The sequence below is a fragment of the Drosophila subobscura genome, chromosome A (genome assembly GCF_008121235.1).
Source record: "Drosophila subobscura isolate 14011-0131.10 chromosome A, UCBerk_Dsub_1.0, whole genome shotgun sequence".
Taxonomy (NCBI): domain Eukaryota; kingdom Metazoa; phylum Arthropoda; class Insecta; order Diptera; family Drosophilidae; genus Drosophila; species Drosophila subobscura.
In genome coordinates this window covers 5,975,168-5,997,103 of record NC_048530.1, presented here as the reverse complement: position 1 = coordinate 5,997,103, position 21,936 = coordinate 5,975,168, and the positions used below count along the sequence as shown (strand labels likewise).

Here is a 21,936-nt window from a genome sequence, read left to right as displayed (position 1 = left end):
CTTTGTTGTCTCACAATTTGTTAATTGTTTATTTATATATGTGGTATAAAAAGGCTAACTAGCGGATAATCCATTAACAATGCGGCATAATCAACAGAGAGAGGGGGCCCGGGACATGGCCAGGGACTAGGCTTGAGACGGGGGACGGGTACGACGGCTATTGCAGCACCGCTGCATTGGCCACCACACTGGGATTGTTGACGACCTCGCCGAGCGAGTCGAGCACCTCCTTACGATAGTCATCGAACTCGCCATCAATCTCGTTAATTGTCTGATCCTCAATCACGTACAGAGTGCAGCCGGTTTCGCGGATGAGTCGCTCGTCGTGGGAGACTATAATGACGCCGCCCTCGTACTCATTGATGGCCTCGGCCAGCGCGTCAATGCTCTCAATGTCCAGATTGTTGGTGGGCTCATCGAGGATGAGCACATCGGGCGCACTGAGGCACAGCTCGGCGAGGGCGACGCGTGCCTTCTGGCCACCCGACAGATCCTTCATTTTGATGGTGTGCGCATGGCTGACCAGGCCAAAGGAGCCCAGTGCCTTGCGCGCCTTCTCGTGCGGCAGATTGAAGAGACGCTGCAGATATTCGGCAGCCGATTCCTCGGCCGTCAGATGCTCACCCGAATGCTGATCGAAGCGGCCCACATGCAGGCGATGATTCTTGCGCTGCTCCCCCTGCTGCGGCTCCAGTTCGCCGAGCAGCAGCTTGAGGAACGTTGACTTGCCCACGCCATTGGGCCCGACAATGGCCACGCGGCTGCTCAGGTCAATGCCAAAGTCGGCCTTGATGAACAGCGGCTTGTGGCCGGCAAAGGCGAACGTAATGTTGTGCACACCCAGAATGGGTGGCTGCAGCTGCGAGGGCTCCGGGAAACGGAACTTGACAATGTACTCCTTGGGGCGGGCGAGCAGCTCCTGTGGGCCCTCGTCCTCGTCCTTTTGCTGCTTCGTCTTGTTCTTCTCCTGCTTGCGGGTGAGCGTCTCCTTTTGCTTCTTCTCGGCCGCCTTCTTCGACTGGCCGTGAGCCTTGAGCTCGCGCAAGCGCTTCTCCTGCTTCTCGTACTCCTTGATCATCTCGCGACGCTTCTGCACGTACATCTTCTTGAACATTGAGTAGTTGCCCTTGTAGTACTGCAGTTTCTTCTGATCCAAATGGATGATCTCGTTGCAGACGTTGTCGAGGAAACTCTGGTCGTGGGAGACAATCAGCAGCGTCTTCTTCCAGCCCTGCAGATAGTTGTCCAGCCAAATGACGGCATTCAGATCCAAATGATTTGTCGGCTCATCGAGCATCAGCAGCGTGGGCTCCAAGTACAATGCCCTGGCCAGCGAGACGCGCATGCGCCAGCCACCCGAGAACTTGTTGGTGGGACGATCCTGCATCTCCTTGCTGAACCCAAGACCGGCCAGTATGCGACGCGCCCTGGCCTCCGCCGAGTACGCACCAATGGCCTTTAGCTCCGCAAAGATATCGTTCAGCTCCTCCTGGATGCTCATGTCGCCGTTGGCGAACTGTTTCTCCAGCTCCTCGCACTTCTTCAGCGTCTGTGTGCGACGCACATCCGCCTCGAGTATCGTCTCGATGGCCGTCTTGTCGGTGGCCACCACCTCCTGCTCGCACAGCAGCACATCAATGTTCGGCGGTATGGCAAAGGCACGTGTGGCTATGTGACGCAGCAGCGTTGTCTTACCATGTCCATTGGGGCCCACCAGGCCATAGCGACGTCCATGGGCAATCAGTAGATTGGCATTCACAAACAGATCGTTGCCTGCGCGAGAGACAGAGATCAGTAATAGGAGATCCTAAATACAAGCGAATTGATGACTCACCCTTGGCTGATATTGTGAAATTCTCAATTTTAATATCAACAGCATGCTCGAGGGCCGCCTGCTGGCCGGCTGTTTTCTGCACCTGCGACATGGTAAAGTTATTGTCCAAGTCCGAATGTCCAGCGCCGCCCTTTTTGGTCATCAGCTCCATTTGTCGTTCGTATTCCTGCTGTTTCTTTTGTTTCTTTTTCTCCTTGTGCGTGAGCTTCTTCTCTTTGGCCTCTGATGGCTCTTCGCTGGATTTGCGAGTGGCCTCCTCCGAGTCGGGATCGGCATCTGCCTCCTCGTCTGGTTCGGGCTCGGGCTCTGCCACCGGTTTGGGCTCTGCCTGTGCCACTTCGGGTTCCTTGAGTGCAACGGCTGCAAGTTTTTCACTGAGAATCTCAGCGATTGTCTCCTCTTTGACGTCGTTCTCGGGCTCATCCTCGAGCTTCTCATCGTCCTCGCTGATGGACAACTTTTTCGCCTGCTTCTTGCTGGACTTCTTGGCTGCTGGTGGCTCCTCCACCGCTTCAAGATCATCCGCGTCCTCCTCGTCATCGCTCACCGCGAATTTGTTCTTTTGCTGTTGCTTTTTCTTGGATTTTTTGGCCGAGGGCTTGGCTATCATCTGAGGTGCCTCCTCCTCGTCATCGTCATCCTCCTCCAGCTGGAGCTCGAGCTCGAGCTCCTCGTCATCGTCACTGAAGTCATCGGCAGCCTTCTTCTTGTTCTTTTTATTCTTCTTGCCCTGTGGCTGCTTTTTGGCCGGGGCCGGGGCCTTGGCCACAGGCGTCGCCGCATCCTCGTCATCATCCTCATCATCATTGGCCGCGGGAGCAGCACTCTTCGCTGGCTTCTCATCCTCATCGCTCCAGTCGTCGTTCCTCTTGCCCTTCTTACCCTTCTTTGCACCCTTCTTCGCCTGCTGCTGCTGCTGACGGCTTTGATTGGAGGAGGCCACACTCTCCAGATCCTCGGCATCCCTGTTGTTGCCGCCACTCACCTTGGCTGGCAGCTGCTCCTCGTCGCTGGAGTCGCCACCGCCACGTTTACCCTTCTTACCAGCTTTCTTGTTGGTCTGCTTTTTCTCGTGGACGACCACTTTCTCGGGCTGCTCGTCGTCGTCATCGAAGCGCTCCTTCTTCTTTCCCTTGGCCTTGGACATGTCTGCAAGGGGGGTGGTCTCGTAACGTGAATTGCATGGGTGAAATTGATTTATTGTTACGCTTACTTTATGAAATCCGGGAAAATCCGAAATCCGCTTTCACGTGTACAGCGGAATTATCGACAAAATATATACCGTCTGACCCTCAAAACTATACCAAAATATACCTTGAATTAAATTTCGACGTCAAAATATTCTGAAAAGTATATACTCCGTCAACGGTCACCCTGGTGCACAGCTGGCAGAAAGTTAGGGATGGTTGTTGATATTGCTCGTATTTTTTTGGTCGTAAGGGCAAGGTATCGACTACATCAGTGGAACGATGTTTTGCCCCTAAGGATGCTTTGAGATTCATGCGGAGAGAGGAATACGCTTTACCATCGCGATGTGTCAAGGAAAGTTAATTCCAATAATATATATTGAATCAAAATAGAATCACATCTTGCCATGTAAATTGTGCTACATATTCATGTAATTGACAGCAGAGCCACCTGACGGTCACAAGAGAACGTGCTGGAATATACCAGAAAATACTGGAGAGCAACTGCATTGAAGCAGTGCAGTCCTTCAAAACATATCGCATGTCATCGATCAATATATCGATATGCAACCACAAATGTCGTCGTGCGCTACATAATTGTTTAATAAACAATTAATCACTTAATATAAACAAAAATAGTGCGATTATTGGTATATGTGTGATGAAAAAATAAACGCAGCTCAATTTGACACACGAGAGGACGAGAGAGAAAGAGAGCAAGGCAAAGCAAAGCAGCACTTACCTCACTCATCTACGACGATCCACAACAACAAAAACAACAAACATAATATTAACATCAGCAGCAGCAACAACAACAACAAAAACAACAACAAAATACGTAAATTCGCAACGCAATCAAAAACTACAACAAAAACGAAGCAGCAAAAAATAATAAATAAATAAATTAAGAATAACAACAACAATACTAAAATAGAGCGGAAAAATACGGAAAAAGAATAATTCTCAGCTGAGGCAAATAAACAGTAATTAAAAAAAAAAAAAAAAAAAAAACATATGTACAACGTTGCATGAGAGAGTGACTTTTGATGGTGAGAGCCCGCGCGACAGTGCGAGCGAGCGAGAGCGAGAGAGGGTCGTAGGCAAAGGTGGTTAGCCATAACAACAACAACAGAAACAGCAACAACATCACGACAGCATAAGCGAGACCTTGAAAACTTTAAAGAAAAGCAAATATATATGTATATGTGTATATATGTATACATACATATGTATATCAAATATTAAAAACTAATAAAAGAGCAAACATCGTGAGAGAGAGCCATCGGCAGCAGCAGTAGTACCAGTACCAGTGGAGGAAGGGAGTGCAAGTGCGAGTGAGAGAACACTCCCCATCATCCTGTTATGGAGAGTGACGATTTCCATTTTCCGCAAGGCGCCAATTAGCGAATGGGAAACGGGTAACGGTGGAAAACCATAAGAACGTTTCAATCAAAAGCAAGGCAAAAACAATTTACACACGCATACACAAGCACCAGAACACCCACACACACATAACAGTAACGTGCGCAATGGCCGCAGCAGAGACAGCAACAGCCGCTGCCGCCGTCGACGTCGCAACAACAGCAGCAGCATCGGCAGCATTGGGCTCTTCCGGAGGGCCAGGAGCGGCGGCGGCAGCGGCTGCATCGGAGGCAGCAAATGGCCGAGAGGCCCGAAATCTGGCCGAAAAACAGCGACGGGACAAGCTCAATGCCAGCATACAGGAGCTGGCCACGATGGTGCCACATGCAGCCGAATCCTCCCGCCGCCTGGACAAGACGGCCGTCCTGCGTTTCGCCACCCACGGCCTCCGTCTCCAGTATGTTTTCGGGAAGTCGGCCACACGACGGCGGCGTATACTCTGCCTGAAGGGTGTGTCATCGCAGGACCCATCCAGCGGCAATACAGCGCCGGCCGCCACACAGAATCCCAGTCTCCATTTAACGGACACGCTGATGCAGCTGCTCGACAGCTGCTTCATCACCATCACCTGCAATGGCCAGATCGTTCTGGTCTCCTCCAGCGTGGAGCAGCTGCTGGGCCACTGCCAGTCGGATCTGTATGGGCAGAATCTGTTGCAGATCACGCATCCGGATGACCAGGCCCTGCTCCGACAGCAGCTCATTCCACGTGACATCGAGACGCTGTTCTACCAGCAGCGCCAGACGACGCATTCTCAGAAGCGGCAGCAGCAGCACCGCTCCACATCCACATCGGCATCCGTTTCGGGCAGCGATGTGGACGAGGATGCCGATGAGGAGGCGGACGCGGACGCGGAGCCGGACCTCGAGGAGATGCCAGCGGACCAAGACCAAGGCTGCGAAGAGCTCTATCCACGACGCAGCCCCAGCCCTCGTACCATTGCCCATCTGGCGGCCATAGACGAAAGGCTGCGCTCGGACCGTCGCTGCTTCACGATTCGTGTGGCGCGTGCCTCCACGCGCGCGGAGGCCAGCCGCCAGTACGAGCGGGTGAAGATCGATGGCTGTTTTCGGCGCAGCGACTCCTCGCTGACAGGAGGTGCGGCTGCCAATTATCCAATTGTCTCGCAGCTGATCCGTAGATCGCGCAACAACAACATGCTGGCTGCAGCGGCAGCAGCAGCGGCGGCAGCGGCCGAGGCGACGGCAGCCGCAGCAGCAGCGGCGTCCATTACCGGCTGCCTGCCCCAGCACGATGCCATTGCCCAGGCGGCGCTGCATGGCATCAGTGGCAACGACATTGTCCTGGTGGCCATGGCCCGTGTGCTGCGCGAGGAGCGTGTCCGTGCCGAGTCGCCCGAATTCGAGGACTTTGGCTCCAGTCTGCTCTACCGCCAGCCCGAACCGTACCAGCTGGAATATCGGACGCGGCACCTCATCGACGGCAGCATCATTGACTGTGATCAAAGGATTGGCCTTGTCGCCGGCTACATGAAGGATGAGGTAAGCCACTGTGTGCCACCAAATCGAAATTTTATTAATTCCACCCCGGTCCAATTTGTTGCAGGTGCGAAATCTTAGTCCGTTCTGCTTTATGCATCTGGACGATGTCCGCTGGGTGATTGTGGCCCTGAGGCAGATGTACGACTGCAACAGCGACTATGGCGAGAGCTGCTACCGTCTGCTGTCGCGCAATGGACGCTTCATATACCTGCACACGAAGGGATTCCTGGAGATTGATCGCGGCAGCAACAAGGTGCACTCGTTCCTGTGCGTCAACACGCTGCTGGACGAGGAGGCCGGCCGTCAGAAGGTGCAAGAGATGAAGAACAAGTTCTCGACCATCATCAAGGCGGATGTGCCGACGCAGAGCAGCAGTCCGGATCTGCCTGCCTCGCAGGCGCCCCAGCAGCTGGAACGGATTGTCCTGTACCTCATTGAGAATCTACAGAAAAGCGTCGAGGCCGAGTCCGGCGGCGTACAGCCGATGGACACCAGCATGCTGGACGATGGCTACAGCTCACCGGCCTCCTCATCGGCCACCATGCTCACGCTGGAGGAGATGGCGCCATCGCCCACGCAATCCCAGTCGCAGAACCAATTGGCCCTCGTACCGCCTGCGCCCAGTTCTGTAAAGAATTCCATCTCCAAGTCGGTGAGTGTGGTCAATGTGACGGCAGCCCGCAAGTTTCTCTATCAGCGGGAGCAGCAGGAGCAGCTGCAGCGGGAGCAGTCTGCCACTAGTGTCATCCGACAGCTGAGCAGTTGCCTGAGCGAGACGGAAACCAGCTCAATGCTTTCGCCCGCGAGCAGTGTCAGCGGTGATATTTCGGATACACCTGAAACCATTAGCAATACTCCGCCACCCATCCTTCTGCAATCCCAGTCCCAATCCCAGTTGCAGTCCCCTGTTGCGGTGAGGCCCAGTGTGCTGCACAAGTCTCCGGCCACACCCACAACCACACAGCTGAGGGCGGCACTGACGAGTGCGCTGCAATGACCAGACGGATGAGATGGTGCTGGTGCTGGTGCTGGTGATGGTGTCGGTTGTGGTGATGGTGATGGAGCGGCACGACGCAGGCGTGGGCGTTGGCGTCTGCGACGTTGGAGATCCATGTCCAGTGTTGTGAAATGCTTGTTTGCCTTCCAAGTGAAAAAGAAACGAAAAAAACGTTGTTAGCATCGTTATGTAATAATTAGAATAGTGTATATACGATATGTCTGTATGTATGGATGGATGTGTGTATGTGTCAGCATGTATGAGTGCCTGTATGTGTGTGCATGTGTGTTCGAGTCCAGTGTTCGGTTCCAGCAGCAGCCCGCGCTCCCTGCTCCATTCAACGCCTAATATCATCCCCCACTCATTAACAGTTAGAGCATCGATGGATGCCAATCGCCGAGCCACAGATAACAATCGCCTATCGCAAACACAACAATCACCACCCCCAGCCCCAGCCCAGCCATCCATCTATTTCACTCTAACCCACGTCCGAAGCCTGGCTTCAAAGAGAGATATGAAAGCAATACTCATCCGAACACTGACAGAGATAGAGAGAGAGAGAGCGTGACCAAACATTAGAGAGCGGTCAGGTGTTGTTGGTGTGGTGTTGGTGGGTGGCGGGGTAGTTAGCGATCAGCCAGTGAGTGATGGAGAGAGAGAGAGAGAGCGTTAGAGAGAGGAAGAGATGCATAACGGAATATCCACCATGAATGCCGTTTGGTGAATTTTGCCACAAGAAAAGTGCGTGCCGTGTTCCGAATACATTTTAATACCCTGTAAAATATTCAAAACACGATCGAAATCAATATACCCGCTCGCCATGGTGGCGAGACAATAATCTTCTACAACAATTCGTATGGGAAATTTCCAACTGTGCATATCTCAGATTCGGGTCTTGTTTTCAATTTCATTATCGCAGGCAAATTGACTACATTGTATACGAAAGTGAAACATCTAAGGCAATATACATATACATAATTAATAATTAATTAATATGTCATTTCCGATGTTAGATGAAATTTTGCGTTTGTCGAATTGAGACCAAGGCTGATTTTCGTACTCCTCCTGCTCTCCCCTCCACCCTTACCCCAGTGCGTTATCAAAGCCATTGCCATTGTCCTTGAGAGAGAGAGAGAAAGAGAGAGCGAGCATTCTTATCAGATTTGATGGTGTTTTTTTTTCGTTTTTATACTGTTTTTTTTGTTTGTTTTTGAAGAGTTTAGTTGGAGCGGTGAGTGGTAGTGGGTCGGGGGATTTTTTTGGTGTGTTTGTCAGGGCCACGTTAATTGTTTTTATTTGATTTTGTTTTTGTTTGATAGCGAAATTCAATGTTTATGCTTAGATGTTCTTATGTAATACCTTGCATCCCCATATATTGTATACTAAATACTTTTTTTTGTGTAGCCCAATTTAATTTGTTAGTTTAATTATTATTTTTGGATTACTTCTATTTTAGAGCGTTTCGTTTTGTCTAGTGCGTAATTCTAATGTTAATTTGCAATGCGAATCGTACGATCCCCTGGGTACGGGAACGGAGTTGTGCTCTTTAAACACTTTTCGGATTCAAACAAAAATAATACAAATTGTAATTTTTTATGTTATTTGAACTTAGATTTTGTTTTGTATTTGTTTTGGTTGCGCTATCGAAATAATTGTAAAACGTGTCGGAACGGTGAAAATCGTAATAATAATATTGTGTAATGTCATATATTTTTTTTTAGGAACTTTGCTAAATTCTAGCAATTAAAGCATAGCCTGTAATTAACAATAACTATTCGTAACTATCATAAACAACAGTTCACACAGATGAAACGTTAATAAACAATAAATTATAATAAATGCCAGTTTTTCTTCATTGATAGTACAATTTGAATTTTCTCAAAGCCCGCCTAGCAATTTCGCATAGCGATGTGTATCGATACCAGCCATCGGAGAGAAACGGCTCTGGCCGTGGTGAGTTTTCGGTGTTGATTAATGCGAGGGTGCGAAGAGCACAGCTGGTGACGGGCGGGCTAAATATTTTAAATTGAGTCGGAACACCTTTTTGAAATATAAAGTTTTACTCAAGAAATACTACTCAACCCCAAAAACGGTTGACTTTGTGTTTGTGTTCTGTGTTGAATTTTGTGCAGAACCAAAATAACTTGGATAACTATGGATAAAGATTGTTAAATCGCCGTCTTATGCATGAAGCAATTATATAATGGATTGACTCGAATTAGTTCATTAAGGCAAGCGACTATCCTAACGCTGACTCGTATTATCTAGAAATAAAAGAAAAGAAATAAAATCAAAGAAATCGGGGATTAGTTAGACGATAATGTTGATTTTTTCATCATTTTCCGGTGTTCCTTAGGAAAAGAAAGGAGTAGTTACAATTTATAAAACGGAGTCTAGTCCCAATTATGTTGTAAGGATAGAAGAGCTGCCCCCCAAACCACTCCGAGCTTATAATATATACTTATGTTCCCTTTCCCTTTGCACGCTTTGTGCAATTTTCAGGAAAACAATAGAATTTCTTTTCCTCTTTTGTTGCGCGCGCATTTTTCAAACATTTTCAATGACATCAGTTAACATACATGTGTACCTACATGTTACATACATTTACATACTGTGTACAAAGCTTCCTTGCTTCCAGAAGGGTTGATTTGAATATTTGAATTTGTAAAAAATAAGGTCATAAGGAATACAAACCAATAACAATAAATATTTAAAATACGTCAAATTGATTCTTCAAATGGATTAAATTGTTGTTTCAGTGGTGAAAGTCTTTGCAACCTAGTAATATCAAATAGAACATCAAAGTCGAGTAATCTGATTTAAGTCTCCGGTATATTTACGGTATATTTTAAAGATGCAATGATATATTTTGATATATTTCCGAGGGTCTGTTGGTATATTTGATCAAAAACTCCGCTGTCACACTGTCGAGCGGTTGCACGAAGCAGTTTTATCAACAAACCGAACACACCCGAACGAAAATATAAGGCCATAAGGTATACAATCCAACAAAAAGGAGTTTTTATAATTAACAAAATTGATTCTTCAATCGGATTAAAAATTTTGTTTCGGTGGTGAAAGTCTTTTCAAGCTAGTAATTTCAAATAGAACATCAAAATCGAGGAATAAGATTTGAGACTACGGTATATTTGCGGTATAATTTCAAAACGAAAAGGTATATTTTGGTATATTTTAAAGCAACCTCACGGTATATTTTGTCGATCATTCCGCGGTCACACTGATTTTTTAAACTTGATCGAGGCGGGTTGTCGAGGCGGACAAAGAGCACACACACAAAATATTATACTTGATATTGCCTGCATTTGAAATTTTTTTGGGTGACAGCAAACGAGAAGAAATAGGAGGCGATAGTGCATGTTTGTTCAAAAGAAGGAGTGCAAAAGAAACGACAACAACAAACACACAAAGCTTGAGTGGAGAGTTTAGAGTGTCCCAAAAGCAGCAGTAACAAACAACAATATGGCAGGACCGATCAGGCCCTAGCCCATACGGTTATTTCCTTCCAAAAAAATAATATCAAACCACAAGGAAAAAAGCCGAAAGGAAAACCCAAAAGAAAAACAGCAAATTATTCGCGAGTGTGTGCGTGTAACGGTGTGTGCGTCTCTCTCTCTCTGTCCGTGTGTGTGCGTGCGTGTAATCGTCGGGAGAGAGCGCGGAAAGGAGCGTCCTCGTGTCCGTTGAAGAATTTGAATTTCGTTTCCCTGCAGCAAACATATTTGCCACTATTCTTGGTTATTTTTTGTTAATATTTTTTTTGCGTGGAAATGTCGCCGTCGCTGTTGTCGTCGTTGACGTCTCTGCAAGCGTCGGCGTTGTCGGGAGCGCGACTCTTTTCAAATGTTCTGCCCGCCTGGCTCTTAAATACATAGAAAGAGGCGAAGGAGAGACGGGGGAAAAGGTGCAACATTAACTAACGAGATTTGAAAGAAAAAAACAACAATATATAAAGTGCAACAACATAATAAGCAATCAAAACGAACTGCAACAAAACACACAGCAAACACACACATACAAATACAAAAAGAATCGGGCAAAGCTAAGAAACGGCAACTGGAAGGAATACTAATACTGAAAAACTGGATTACAATGCATTTGCAGCGCAGCAGACAGCGCAGTCGCGCATTCACTTGGATTAACAAAATGTTCGCTCTGCCGCTGCTGACGCTGACGCTGATGCTGGCGTTTGCAAATTTGCCCAGCAGCGTCCAAGGAACGGGTAAGTGGGGTGCGAACGATGATAAAGAAGTGGACGGAAAAGAGGGAACGGTTAGACAACATTTCTGCTAGCTAGTTGGAGCATATTGTTAAGGGACAAAATAACGAATTCCTTTCAATTCGTAAATCACTTTAAATATAAATATTTCCTCATATTTCGCGCATTCCTCTTATTTCCCCTACATTTGTGCTGCTTCAACCACCTTTTTATTTTCCTCATTCCTTTATGCTGTTTTCGTATTTCCTTTTCGTTTGTATGTTCTTCGGGGCTCCCTTTTCCTGGCTTGTTCGCTTTTCGCTTTGTCTGTCTTCGGACAGGTGGTCGGTCGGTCGGTCCCGTTCTCCCGCTCTCATGTCAGCTATTGCTTGCTCTCTGCGCTGCAACCCATGCCTGCCTGCTCTCTCGATGTTTCTCTTTCTCTCCCTGTCTATCCCCCGACTGCTGGCTGCGCATGATCTGTTCGCTTGCAGGCTCGGCGCATGCTCTCTCGCTCTCTCCGATTTCTTGTGTGCTGTGCTGTGCGCACCTTTACAGATCACTTATGCCGTCGGCAAAGCTGTATTTGTGGAATATTTCTTTCTGCTTTTGTTGTTTCGTTGGTATTTATTTTGAGTCGACAACTTCCTCTACCTCCCATTCCCCCTTCCGTATAAGATGATGGAGAACTACATGAACTATGCACGTACTTTTATTTGTCCATCAAACACTTCCACCATTTCCATTCGCTATAAAAGAAGAGCCCTATTTGCATATGGAAACACTCCATAAACAGGGCTTGGCTTTGGGCTCTTGTCTAATCATTATGTAAACAAAATATGTACCACATAAATACATACTATGTACATTTGTATGGATGTACACATGTACATATGTATGAATTCTTGTGTGTGCGAAGGTGTACAATCGACTCGGCAAATGTCAACTTTCCAGGAATTACAATTTTTTAAGTGGAATTTTCACTGATTTGATGTGTCTGTTTGAAAATTTACTAAAAATAATCACTGACACACGTAATCAAAATAATCATCAAATGATTTTTATAAGAAATACCAAGGAATTTCCATTACATTTTAAGATATTAGAAGGTTGGAATTTGCAATGTTAATTCATATTTTGTATGTTCTCTGAGCAAACAAATTTCATCTAAAAACTGAATCAATTTAAATCCTTGATCATAATGCTACTCCTTATTTTCTTGACTGTTTGCTGGTCCATTCTTTGGATCGGTTAGATCACATCCATCAATCATGCGGTCTCCTATCCCAGCAATTAAATACTCATTTTCCAAAATACCTTGAGCCATAGGGGAAGCCCAAAGGTGCCTTTTTGTCGGTGGCAGATCATTGAACCATTTTTATCCATATGCTGTAGCTTTTACGTGTACCTGGGCATCATTTGCTGGGCATGAACCTTGATTGCAGCTCGGGTTTCCGCCTACCAAACTCTTTTTTTGCTGGATGGGTGACAACAAAAATAATTGTCAGATGCATTGACAGCATGAAACGAAGAATGGAAGTAAAAGGGGGATACACGATACAAAGGCATGAAAATCAAGCAATTTGTCCAGATTTTAGCTCCCACCATTAGCTCCTACTCGATCGCCTCTCCCCAAGTTTATTCAACTCTTAAGATTGAAAAACGGTTGTTGTTTTTTTTGGTTTTTGCCCTTTGAGTGCATTTTTTGCAGGTTCGGTATAAGTAACGGTTTTATGAGGGAAGGGCACCACCAAAAGAACCAAAGAACCAACCACCGCATTCGATTTCATCAGAGAACAGAAAAACGACAGCTGTGCCTCTGTGCTCCTGGAGCCAAAAATGGAAGCAGCAGCAGGGGACAGTGGACGGGGGAGAGAGCCAGGAGAGCAACCCCTGGTACTTGGTTCTCGCTGGGGTTCCTGGCATATTGCACAGGCGCGTCCTTTTTGCTGTTTGCTCAAAGATCGAATTACGATAAGCCAGAAAGGGAGAGAGAAACACAGAGAGAGAGAGGGAAAAGCAAGAACCAGATGGATGGGCTCCTACCTAGAGCCACGAACCGCAAACAAGTTCTCGATCTCTCTCTCTCTCGCTCTCTCTCTCACTCACTCTCTCATTCTATTCTCCAGATACTTTTGTATCTTTTTGTCTGTTTGCTTTTCAATGTCGTTCGACATGCTCGCTCTCTCTCTCTCTCTCTGTCACTCTTCGTGTTGGGTTCTTTTAGCTATTTCCTGTATCCTGCCTGCCTGCCTTTAAGAACACCCTAAAATGGTTCTTGACTTTTGTAAGTCACGCACACAGAAGGAAAACTTCCTCCTTAATTAGCCCTGGCCTATGCCTAGGTACCCCCTCCACCCTCCACTCCACTCCTAGAATTAAACAACATAAATGTCTGTCTGTACATACTACATTTATGGGCATCTTCTACACTAACACACACACACACACACTCTTCTTAGATATCTAGTATCTGTGTGTGTGGTTTGCAGATCGTTAAATGTGCATTTTATGATCGGTAATCGGAGTGGATCATCGCCCCGACAACCAAATGAAAATTTAATGAAAATAAAATGTAACTATGTGCGAGAAAGTGGCGGGAAGCATGGAGAATTCAAAATGTAGGCTCACAAATATCTAAGAAGTTTCTTTATTGATTGATGAACTTAGCGTAAGAAATATTGTGTATTTTAGAGAATAAAACAGCTTCGATCCCAGACCAAGTTTTCATGAACATCTTTGAGGCAATTTCAACTTTACCTTTGGCACTTCTTCATTTAAGGGAAGTCTTCACATCTTCAACAATGTGAAAGTGTCCAACAAACGAACAAAAAAACCAAAAAAGCAAGAAAAAAATACGTAAGGAGTCTTCCTTGCATGGCGGCGTCTCAATTAATTTGAGACATCCACTTATCGACCATTTACTGTCACATTTTCATAATTAATCGATGCAGCAGTCGCTCGTCTTCGTTCGCCGTAACTTTCTCATCGGTAACCCGAGAAGACTTAATTAAAAAATTACCAAAAAAAAAAAAAACGACAAAAAATTCACTTAAATGCGATGCTAATTTCTCAAGTGTTAAATCTGCTGTTACCCTTGCCGCAAAACTGTTGCAACCAGCAGCAAAACCTGTAAATTGATAAAGACGACAGCAACAAACAAAAAAAATCAAAGAAAAAGGTGGATCAGCAGCAGCAGCAGCAGCAGAAGGAGGTGGAGAATTTTTGTTGTTGGTCACTTGATAGTCAGTCCCTGCTGGTGGCAGTTCCGTTTGGGCAAGACAGACTCCTGCCCCCGGTTCCTGCCTCAGTCCTTGCCTCCAGGCCCAGAGTCTTGTTGCCTCCAGGTTTTTGGATCAGGTAGAATTTCGCCTTGCCCTGTTTTTCGTTGTTATTTTTTGTTTTCGGCAAGTCCAAGCCCGGAAATCCACAGAAGACGATCGATGCGGCGGCATTCCCCGTATCTTTCAGATTTTTCATGGCTAGATAGATCATTCTTATATATGTATTTTCCCAGAGAGACAGAGAGGGAGAGAGAAGAGGCGCCCGTGCATTGCATAAACATGAAATCTTGTCCATTGCAAATTTTCGTATCTTTCCCAGCATTGCATCGAGCCCATACAGCAGATACACAGATACAGAGATAGATCTCGTCTCCTCTTTGACAACTTTCCAAGTTTTTGTCTTGGGAAAATGCCTCTTGTCTCATGACTCAAATGGTTAGCCAAGATTGAGGAGGCTTATACCATTTTTTTTCTTCTGTTCGTTGTGCAGCGCCAACTAATTATGAAAACAGTCGTCAAAGCGGGCATCGATCTATGGATTTGATGGGATATATGGGGATCTAAAAACTCACATTTTTTGGATGTTTTAATGACGGACTTGCTGGAGACCTGACTGATTGTGTTGTGTCTATGGGCTATGGACTATGATGGGTTCTTCTGGGCAGTTTAATGAGTTTTCTTTATGGCCAGGGCGCAGCACACACACACACAAATACACTGACTCGTAACACACACACACACACACACACACATGCACAATCCATAGCCACAAGATACATACAAAGGCAAAAGATACTGAAGAGACGACGCACTGACCGAACAAGTTTTTATTTTTTTTTTGTGTTGTCTCTTCTTTTCTTTTTGGTTTCCTTCTCCTGCTGGCTGGCTGGTTCAACCTTCTTGGGTTTGTTTCTTGGTCTACGCTTTGTGTGTCTTATTCTTGAGCATTGGAATCAGCAGAAGGAGAAGCAAAAGCAGACAAAGAAGGAGTAGGAGGTGGAGGAAACACATCATCATGGCCTGTGCGCCTGGGCCTGGGTATGGCTACGGGTACGGGTCCAAAAAGGCTGACAACCTCAAGCAAAACGAAAGAGAGAGAGAGCGAACGAGAGCGCGAGAACGGAGAACAAAATGAGAAAGAAAAACGAAGCCAACGGATCCGATCCGATCCGACCAGACCAACAACAATTTTTATAGATATTACCCTCAAAGTGTCTCTTGTCGTGTTGTTTTTCTCTCTCTCTCTCTCTTTCTTTGGTCTGTTTCTGTTTCTTGTTGGCCAGGGCCAGGCTTAGGCTTTGACTGGTGCTGGTGCTGGGGCCTGGTCTTCCCCCACCTCATGCCCTGCACGCGAGATTCTGTACGGTTTTGGGCCCACATGCGATCCATTTCATTTCATTTCATACCAAGAGCCTTTTCTCTCTCTCTCTCTCTCTCTGTTTCTCTTTGGAGACAGTGCACTTTGTGTTGCATAGGAAAAATCTACTACTCCTCTTCCTACTCCACATCGCCCTCTCTTGTGGTCCATCTTGGGGCTTTGGAATAGACAATCATCATTATATACACTCGAGCGGATCGACGACAATCGTTGATTTTTTGTACTGAAAATTGCTTCGCATCTGGCAGTATCTTTGGGTCTGTGCGTGTCTGAAAGAATCATCTGTTTCCCGCTGGTAATACATATATTTGAGGCTCAAGTGGACACGGTGGCTTTTGCAGAGTATCCAAAACATCATAAAGCTGCTCTTTGGCATCAATTTGGATATCAAGTGAGCATAGAACGTGGCAAAAAACACAGCAACTGCAACTTGCATTACTAAAGATACACTGCATAAAGCGTAGATACATTTCTATGTTATCAGATATCTTAGAGATACATTCAGCAAGCAGTCTTCTTCCACTTGGGAATGCATCTCGATGGGAATGACAAGGCGACGGATCTAAGTAGCTGCGCAGCTAATTAATGCTGCCATGCGATCATTAGCATCTTTCCAGTTCCCAGATGGAGTTCAAGCGATCACTTAGCAGTGAATGGCATTCAAATGCATCTGTCAGATGCAGCAACCTGTCGCTTGGACATTTGCATAGGGCCATTCCCCGTTACCATTCCCCATTTACCCGTTCCCTGTATACATTTTCTTTTCCTACTCACTGCGATTATTGACTGAGGCGCCACCACCTAGGGAGATATGTACTTGTATCTGTGTCTTTGGCTCCTCTCTCTTTTTGTGTGACAAATTAGCAGCCCCCTCGACGCGCCCCCTTGATCCACACAAAAGCCCAACCGATAAGTAAATATGAATCCAAGTTTTGTTGTGTTGTTTTTCTTCTTTTAGCTTTGACTAAACATTCACACGCTGTCGAATGTCTGCCGGAAGTGTTAAATGCTTCAGTTTATTTAAACTACACAATAAGCCAGAAAGAGAGCGAGACACACACACACAGAGAGAGAGAGAGAGGGAGAGGGAGAGACACAGAGACACATCCATATAATATCACTACTCATATGCCATTATTTTTATGGATTTTCAACTTGAAGGGAGAGAGGAGCAGCAAGCAGCAACGAGCCACCAGCAACCCTTTTCTCAACCCAAGTGTGTCTGCATCTACGAGTGTGCTGTGCGTGTGTCTGTGTGTGCGTGGTGCGTGGTGCGCCTGCGTAGCGTTTGGCGCGCATTTTGATCCAGCCTCGACCTCTTGAACTCACTTTGAAATGAGGGAGGGATAGGGATGGTCTGTCTCCATATTTCCCACGTTTCCTCAAAATACTTCCTTTTACGCTCTCTCTCTCACTCTTTCACTCTCTCTGTGAGTGTCTGTATCTGGAGCAGTGTATGGATGTGTGTGTGTGTGTGAGGGCGGATTTTGTCAAAGTGTCGCATATGTTTTCAAGTGCACTTCAATTACCCAAAAACAGAATCGAGCAGAGCACGGAATACTTACAACTGCAGATGTGGTGTTATGTTTAGGGGCTGTTTACCCCCCCAACCCCCGCATCACTATCTCTGCCCTCCACCCCGACCCGCCCCGCCAGCTTATCATTCGCTCAATTACATCGTAGGGTAGGTCATACACTCCATCGTCGGTCGGCCGCCGTTGTCAATTATTTTCATAATATTATCTTTCATTTCGTTGGGCACATTATGCTAATCATTCGCAGTGGTGGAGAACAGCTGGGAAAGGCTAAAAGATGATCATCAAGTGGAAAACAAAACTCTGTAGCAAAGTAGAAATGGGGGGTTGGGGAACCACTCTCTCAACTGTGAAATTTTCTCACAGACAAATAGCGCTGTAAATGTGAAATTATATCTTTAGAAGGAAACTTTTCCTATCAGATCTTTGAGAATCCATAAGATCTAATATCGCTATCTATTTATTTAGATTAAATCTCTTGCGACTTCCATTTAGCACTGAAATACCACAAAATTGACTCAACGGCTAAGCCACACTGTAAAAACGAGCTCATATATCAATGAGAACATCAATTTGAAAATGTTTTCTTAGCTGATTGATCATTTCAAAGCCATGATTGATTGTTATTTGTGTCATTCGATATTCGTATTATCTTTTCATAGAGCTGTGGCTGGGCCCCCCTACTGGAAATATAATAATATCCGCTGCTCATCCATAATTTTGCGACGCAAAAAGCTTTCTATGCTGCACTGATAAGAACGAAACGGAAGAGACTTTGAGGATCGAACGATCATTCGGGGACTGCTGCCCGATGGGGCGATGGGGAGGAAGGATAAGGATTGGGTAGTTGCTGGAATGAAACTTTAAATAAAAATAAATAAAATACTCGTACGTGTAATGGCAAATAGAAAATAGATAGAAACATGATGAGAATGGAATGGAGGAGAAGAATTGAGCGGAGCAGAGTAGAATGAAGCAAATGGATAGGCATGCAGGGGCGGAGTTGTAACAGTGGCTGTGGGGCAGTGGCAGTCGCAGTGGCCACAAAATGCGGAAAGATTGTAAAGTGTTAATGAAAAAGTAGCCGAGATCTCGGCTCTGGTAAGGCCCCAAGAGAAGACCAGACCAGATCCGACCCGACCAGACCAAGGCTATGTAGTGGAGAGGGAGTGGCGGTGTGGGGGAAGCGGGGTGTGGCGGACCAGCGGTGGTGAGAGGGGGAAAGTCGTAAAACGTATAAACGAGTGTGGGAACCGATGACTGCCGCTGCTGCTTGCTCTCTCTCTCTCTCTATCTGCCTCTCTTCTTGGATCTTTTTTTGGGTTATGTGGCATGGAATTTTGCCTCTGCTTTTGCGGTTGCTTCTTTTCTTGCCCCTCCCCATCCCCATATGCTTGCCCCAAACCCCTTTCATCAGTGGCCTCGTCTATTGTTGGTCTGGTCGAAGACCCATCAAAACGTCTTGAGTCTACGGCGCTTTTGATAGATTAATAGGCCACACACAACAAACACAAACACACACACACACAGCCGAAACTGTCGTCGGTGATAGCAAAAGACTACTCCCCCGCCCCCATGCCCACCAACTCGTTCGTATAATTTTTTCATGCCTTTCGAGGGGGAGGAAGTTTGTGGTTTTTGTGGTCTATTTAATTGTTGCTGCAACATGTACTACATATTTATTTGTGGCATGGGATGGATTTGGTTGTGGTTGGGGGGAGAGTGATGTCTTAATAAATGTACAAAAAAAATATAATAAAATGTTACAACTGAACTTTGGCAGGCAAAGCAAAACTCTCCTATTGATTCATAATAAATCATGGCTCTTCAATGATCAAACAGATGAAAATATATTCTCAAACAAATATCTGTCTGAAATCTAAGCCCTTTCTTCCAGTGTGGCTTAGCCGTTGAGTCAATTTTCGCCATTTCAATAATAATATTCAAAAAGAATGGCACTGAAGTGTCATTTAATGATCAGTCACAGATGAAAGATTCGTCTCCAAATGATCCCAAATAAATAAAAAACATTAGACACAAAATTAAATCAAATTCCCTTTTGCTAGTTCTCTAATTTCCAGCCAATTCCAAAGTGCAAAATGATTTGCATTTTATGGCGAAATACATTCATTCCACGCAGCACAAACAAATCATGAATAAACTTGTCCAATTCCGCCAGTTTGGGTTGGGGTCTGCGATGGGGGAGACGCGAAAGCGCATCGGAGAGCGGCGAAAGCGCCGATAAGGGTTTTGCCTGTGGCATGGGGAACCGCTACGACGATAAGCCCCTAAAGAGCTTCTGGTTACAATCATGACACAGAGAGGGGTCGTATCCAGATATTAATGTTACATTATTATTTTCCATTCATCGAAGATTTTTCATTCTTGGGCTTTAAGTTCGCTGTTTAGATATCCAATGTCCAAATATTTGTTTTATGTTCTGTCTGATCTATGGAGACATATGTATGTTGCTAAGCCACACTGTAAGTGGAAGACTTACAAATATTTTACTCTGTTTATTTTTCTTTTAAACATATTTACAGATATCTATATCTATATATTATATAGAGTTTTTGTTTTTGTTTTTGTTTGCTTGTTGCCTTTGAGAAAAGCGTGAGAAATTTTTGGCCGTGGTTTTGTTTTAGTTTTTTGCCTTTTTGTTGCTGGCGATGTGGTTTCTTTTTTGTTGTTGTTGCTTTTTAGTTGTCGCAGCTGCTGATTTTTTTGTTGTTTTTGTTATTATGCTGATAGCGTTTTGCTGCTGCTGCTGCTGTTGCTTTTTTATACATTGTTGAGAGCCAAAAAATTTAAATTCGATAAGCGCCGCTTGGGAGCATACAACATATTTCATTATTGTCTTGGGGGGGGACTGTTTTTTATTTGAATATTAACCGGTAATCGGGGTAAACGATTAACAAAGGGCATACTTAAGGGTACACACATGTGAGGGATAGAGGATAACTAATGTGCAGTCCATTAACCCCCAAAAATGCAACTAATTTGAAATAAATATAAGTAAATATGCGAAACATAAACAATATAGGCATCAATGGTTTATGGAAGATCTGGCAGCAGATATTTTTACTCAACTGCTAAGCCACACTGGGAGATAGTTGCCATTATAGATTGGGTATTGCTTCATTTTAGCACTAAAAAATAACTACTTTTGAGGTAAATATTATGATTTGTAGGGCAATAAATGTGCAAATGTATTTTAAACAAATTTGAAGGGATATTCCGTGTTCCAATTTGACATAAAATGTCGAGAAAAAAGTCTAAAAAATGTATGTGGGGCAAGCTAAAGTATTATCCCTGCCTGATTGCACAAAAAGGTGGCAAGAATGCCGCAGAGGTGTGGCCCACCCATCCTCACTGTTAACGGGCTTTACCTAATTAATTTACCCCCCGCAAAAAACCGAGACAGAGAGCGAGAGAGAGAGAGAGAGGGAGTACTGAACGCTTCATCGACAGAGCGTGAAAAGATTTTGTGTTTTTGTTTTTTGTTTTTTTTTTTGTATTGCGTGTGATTTACCGGCACTTGTAAAAAATCTACATGGAGCGCGAAATCGTACAGGTGGGTGGGGGGGTTGTTGGTATTTACGCGCCGTTTAAGCAGATGCCTGCACATGAAGATTGGCTCTTCCTACATACATTTATCGTTTGCCCCCACAGACCGACAAATGAGCTGTTAATTGCTTGAGTTGGTCTGAGCCCAGTTAAGACCTAATTAAACATGCCTAACGATATGTGTAATGGATGATGCTTTGAGCTCTACTTGGAATGGGATTCGAAGTTGGAGCAGGATTTCGGATTGTTGTGAGCGGGGGTGGAGTACTCACAGTCACGACATTTGATGAAAACAGGCGTGACTGTGAGTTGGCGAATCTCGCGGGCAGATTGTGATTTTGATCGATGAAATGTATTTTGGTTTTTGTGGGCAAATTCCAAAGGAAAGTAAGGCAGCGGAAGGTTGAGCTGTAATGTGGCTAAGCTAAGACACGGTGGAAGAGAGTCAGTCATACGGAACCGCCATGAACCATTTGAGAATGAATCAAACGACTGATTCTGTTGTGGAACCGCGCACCGCACCGCACCCACAACTGACACTGACTTTTATTTGTTTCTCTCCCTCTTTTGCATTTGTTTATTGGATTTTTGCTGTCTTTTTTTACATTAATTGAGGTCAATTAGCTTTACACACAGATACAGATGCAGACAGCTATGGATAAAGCAAATACACATACAAAAGGAAGGAGAGAGAGCAGGGCACACTCTGAAATGCAAGACAGCTTCACTCCACCCCGCTCCACTCCACTCCACACATTTTTTGGCATAAATTGTTGGATGAATGACTCAACTTTAAAGTTTTTTATTTAATTTTATGTATTTTTTGTTGCCGTTTTTGTTTTGGTCGCCTGTCATTAGCCTGTTAATCCGTTGCTGCCATTTGATATTGTGCAAAAATGTATCTGTATCTGCATGCGCATATGTACGAGTAACTGCAAGATTTATGCCACGTCTTGTCCACAAGCCATCGATCATCGAATGTGTTTCCAAGCGGCAGGCAAGCGGACACACAGA

The 21,936-nt window shown here is 45.3% G+C and overlaps 3 protein-coding genes across 4 annotated transcripts in view; 2 read left to right on the top strand and 1 right to left on the bottom strand.

Annotated features, from left to right (window-relative positions):
* Window position 1: 1 nt before the first annotated feature.
* Window positions 2–3,200, bottom strand: LOC117903327 (ATP-binding cassette sub-family F member 1). Its single transcript, XM_034815270.1, has 3 exons — window positions 3,048–3,200; window positions 1,835–2,983; window positions 2–1,773 (listed from the first exon to the last, which is right to left on the bottom strand). The coding sequence occupies exons 2-3, from the start codon at window positions 2,979–2,981 to the stop codon at window positions 158–160; spliced, it is 2,763 nt and encodes a 920-aa protein (XP_034671161.1). The 5' UTR covers window positions 2,982–2,983; window positions 3,048–3,200; the 3' UTR covers window positions 2–157.
* A 350-nt stretch (window positions 3,201–3,550) lies between these two features.
* LOC117903328 (circadian locomoter output cycles protein kaput) lies at window positions 3,551–8,777 on the top strand. Its single transcript, XM_034815271.1, has 2 exons — window positions 3,551–5,945; window positions 6,010–8,777. The coding sequence occupies exons 1-2, from the start codon at window positions 4,551–4,553 to the stop codon at window positions 6,940–6,942; spliced, it is 2,328 nt and encodes a 775-aa protein (XP_034671162.1). The 5' UTR covers window positions 3,551–4,550; the 3' UTR covers window positions 6,943–8,777.
* A 1,406-nt stretch (window positions 8,778–10,183) lies between these two features.
* The window catches only part of LOC117890773 (neurogenic locus Notch protein), a 53,561-nt gene continuing 41,808 nt past the window's right edge, over window positions 10,184–21,936 (top strand). For both annotated transcript variants that reach the window (XM_034795855.1, XM_034795847.1), the window contains exon 1: window positions 10,184–11,182. In XM_034795855.1, the coding sequence (XP_034651746.1) occupies window positions 11,053–11,182 (130 nt within the window). In that variant the 5' untranslated portion in view covers window positions 10,184–11,052. The remainder of the gene's footprint in view (window positions 11,183–21,936) is intronic.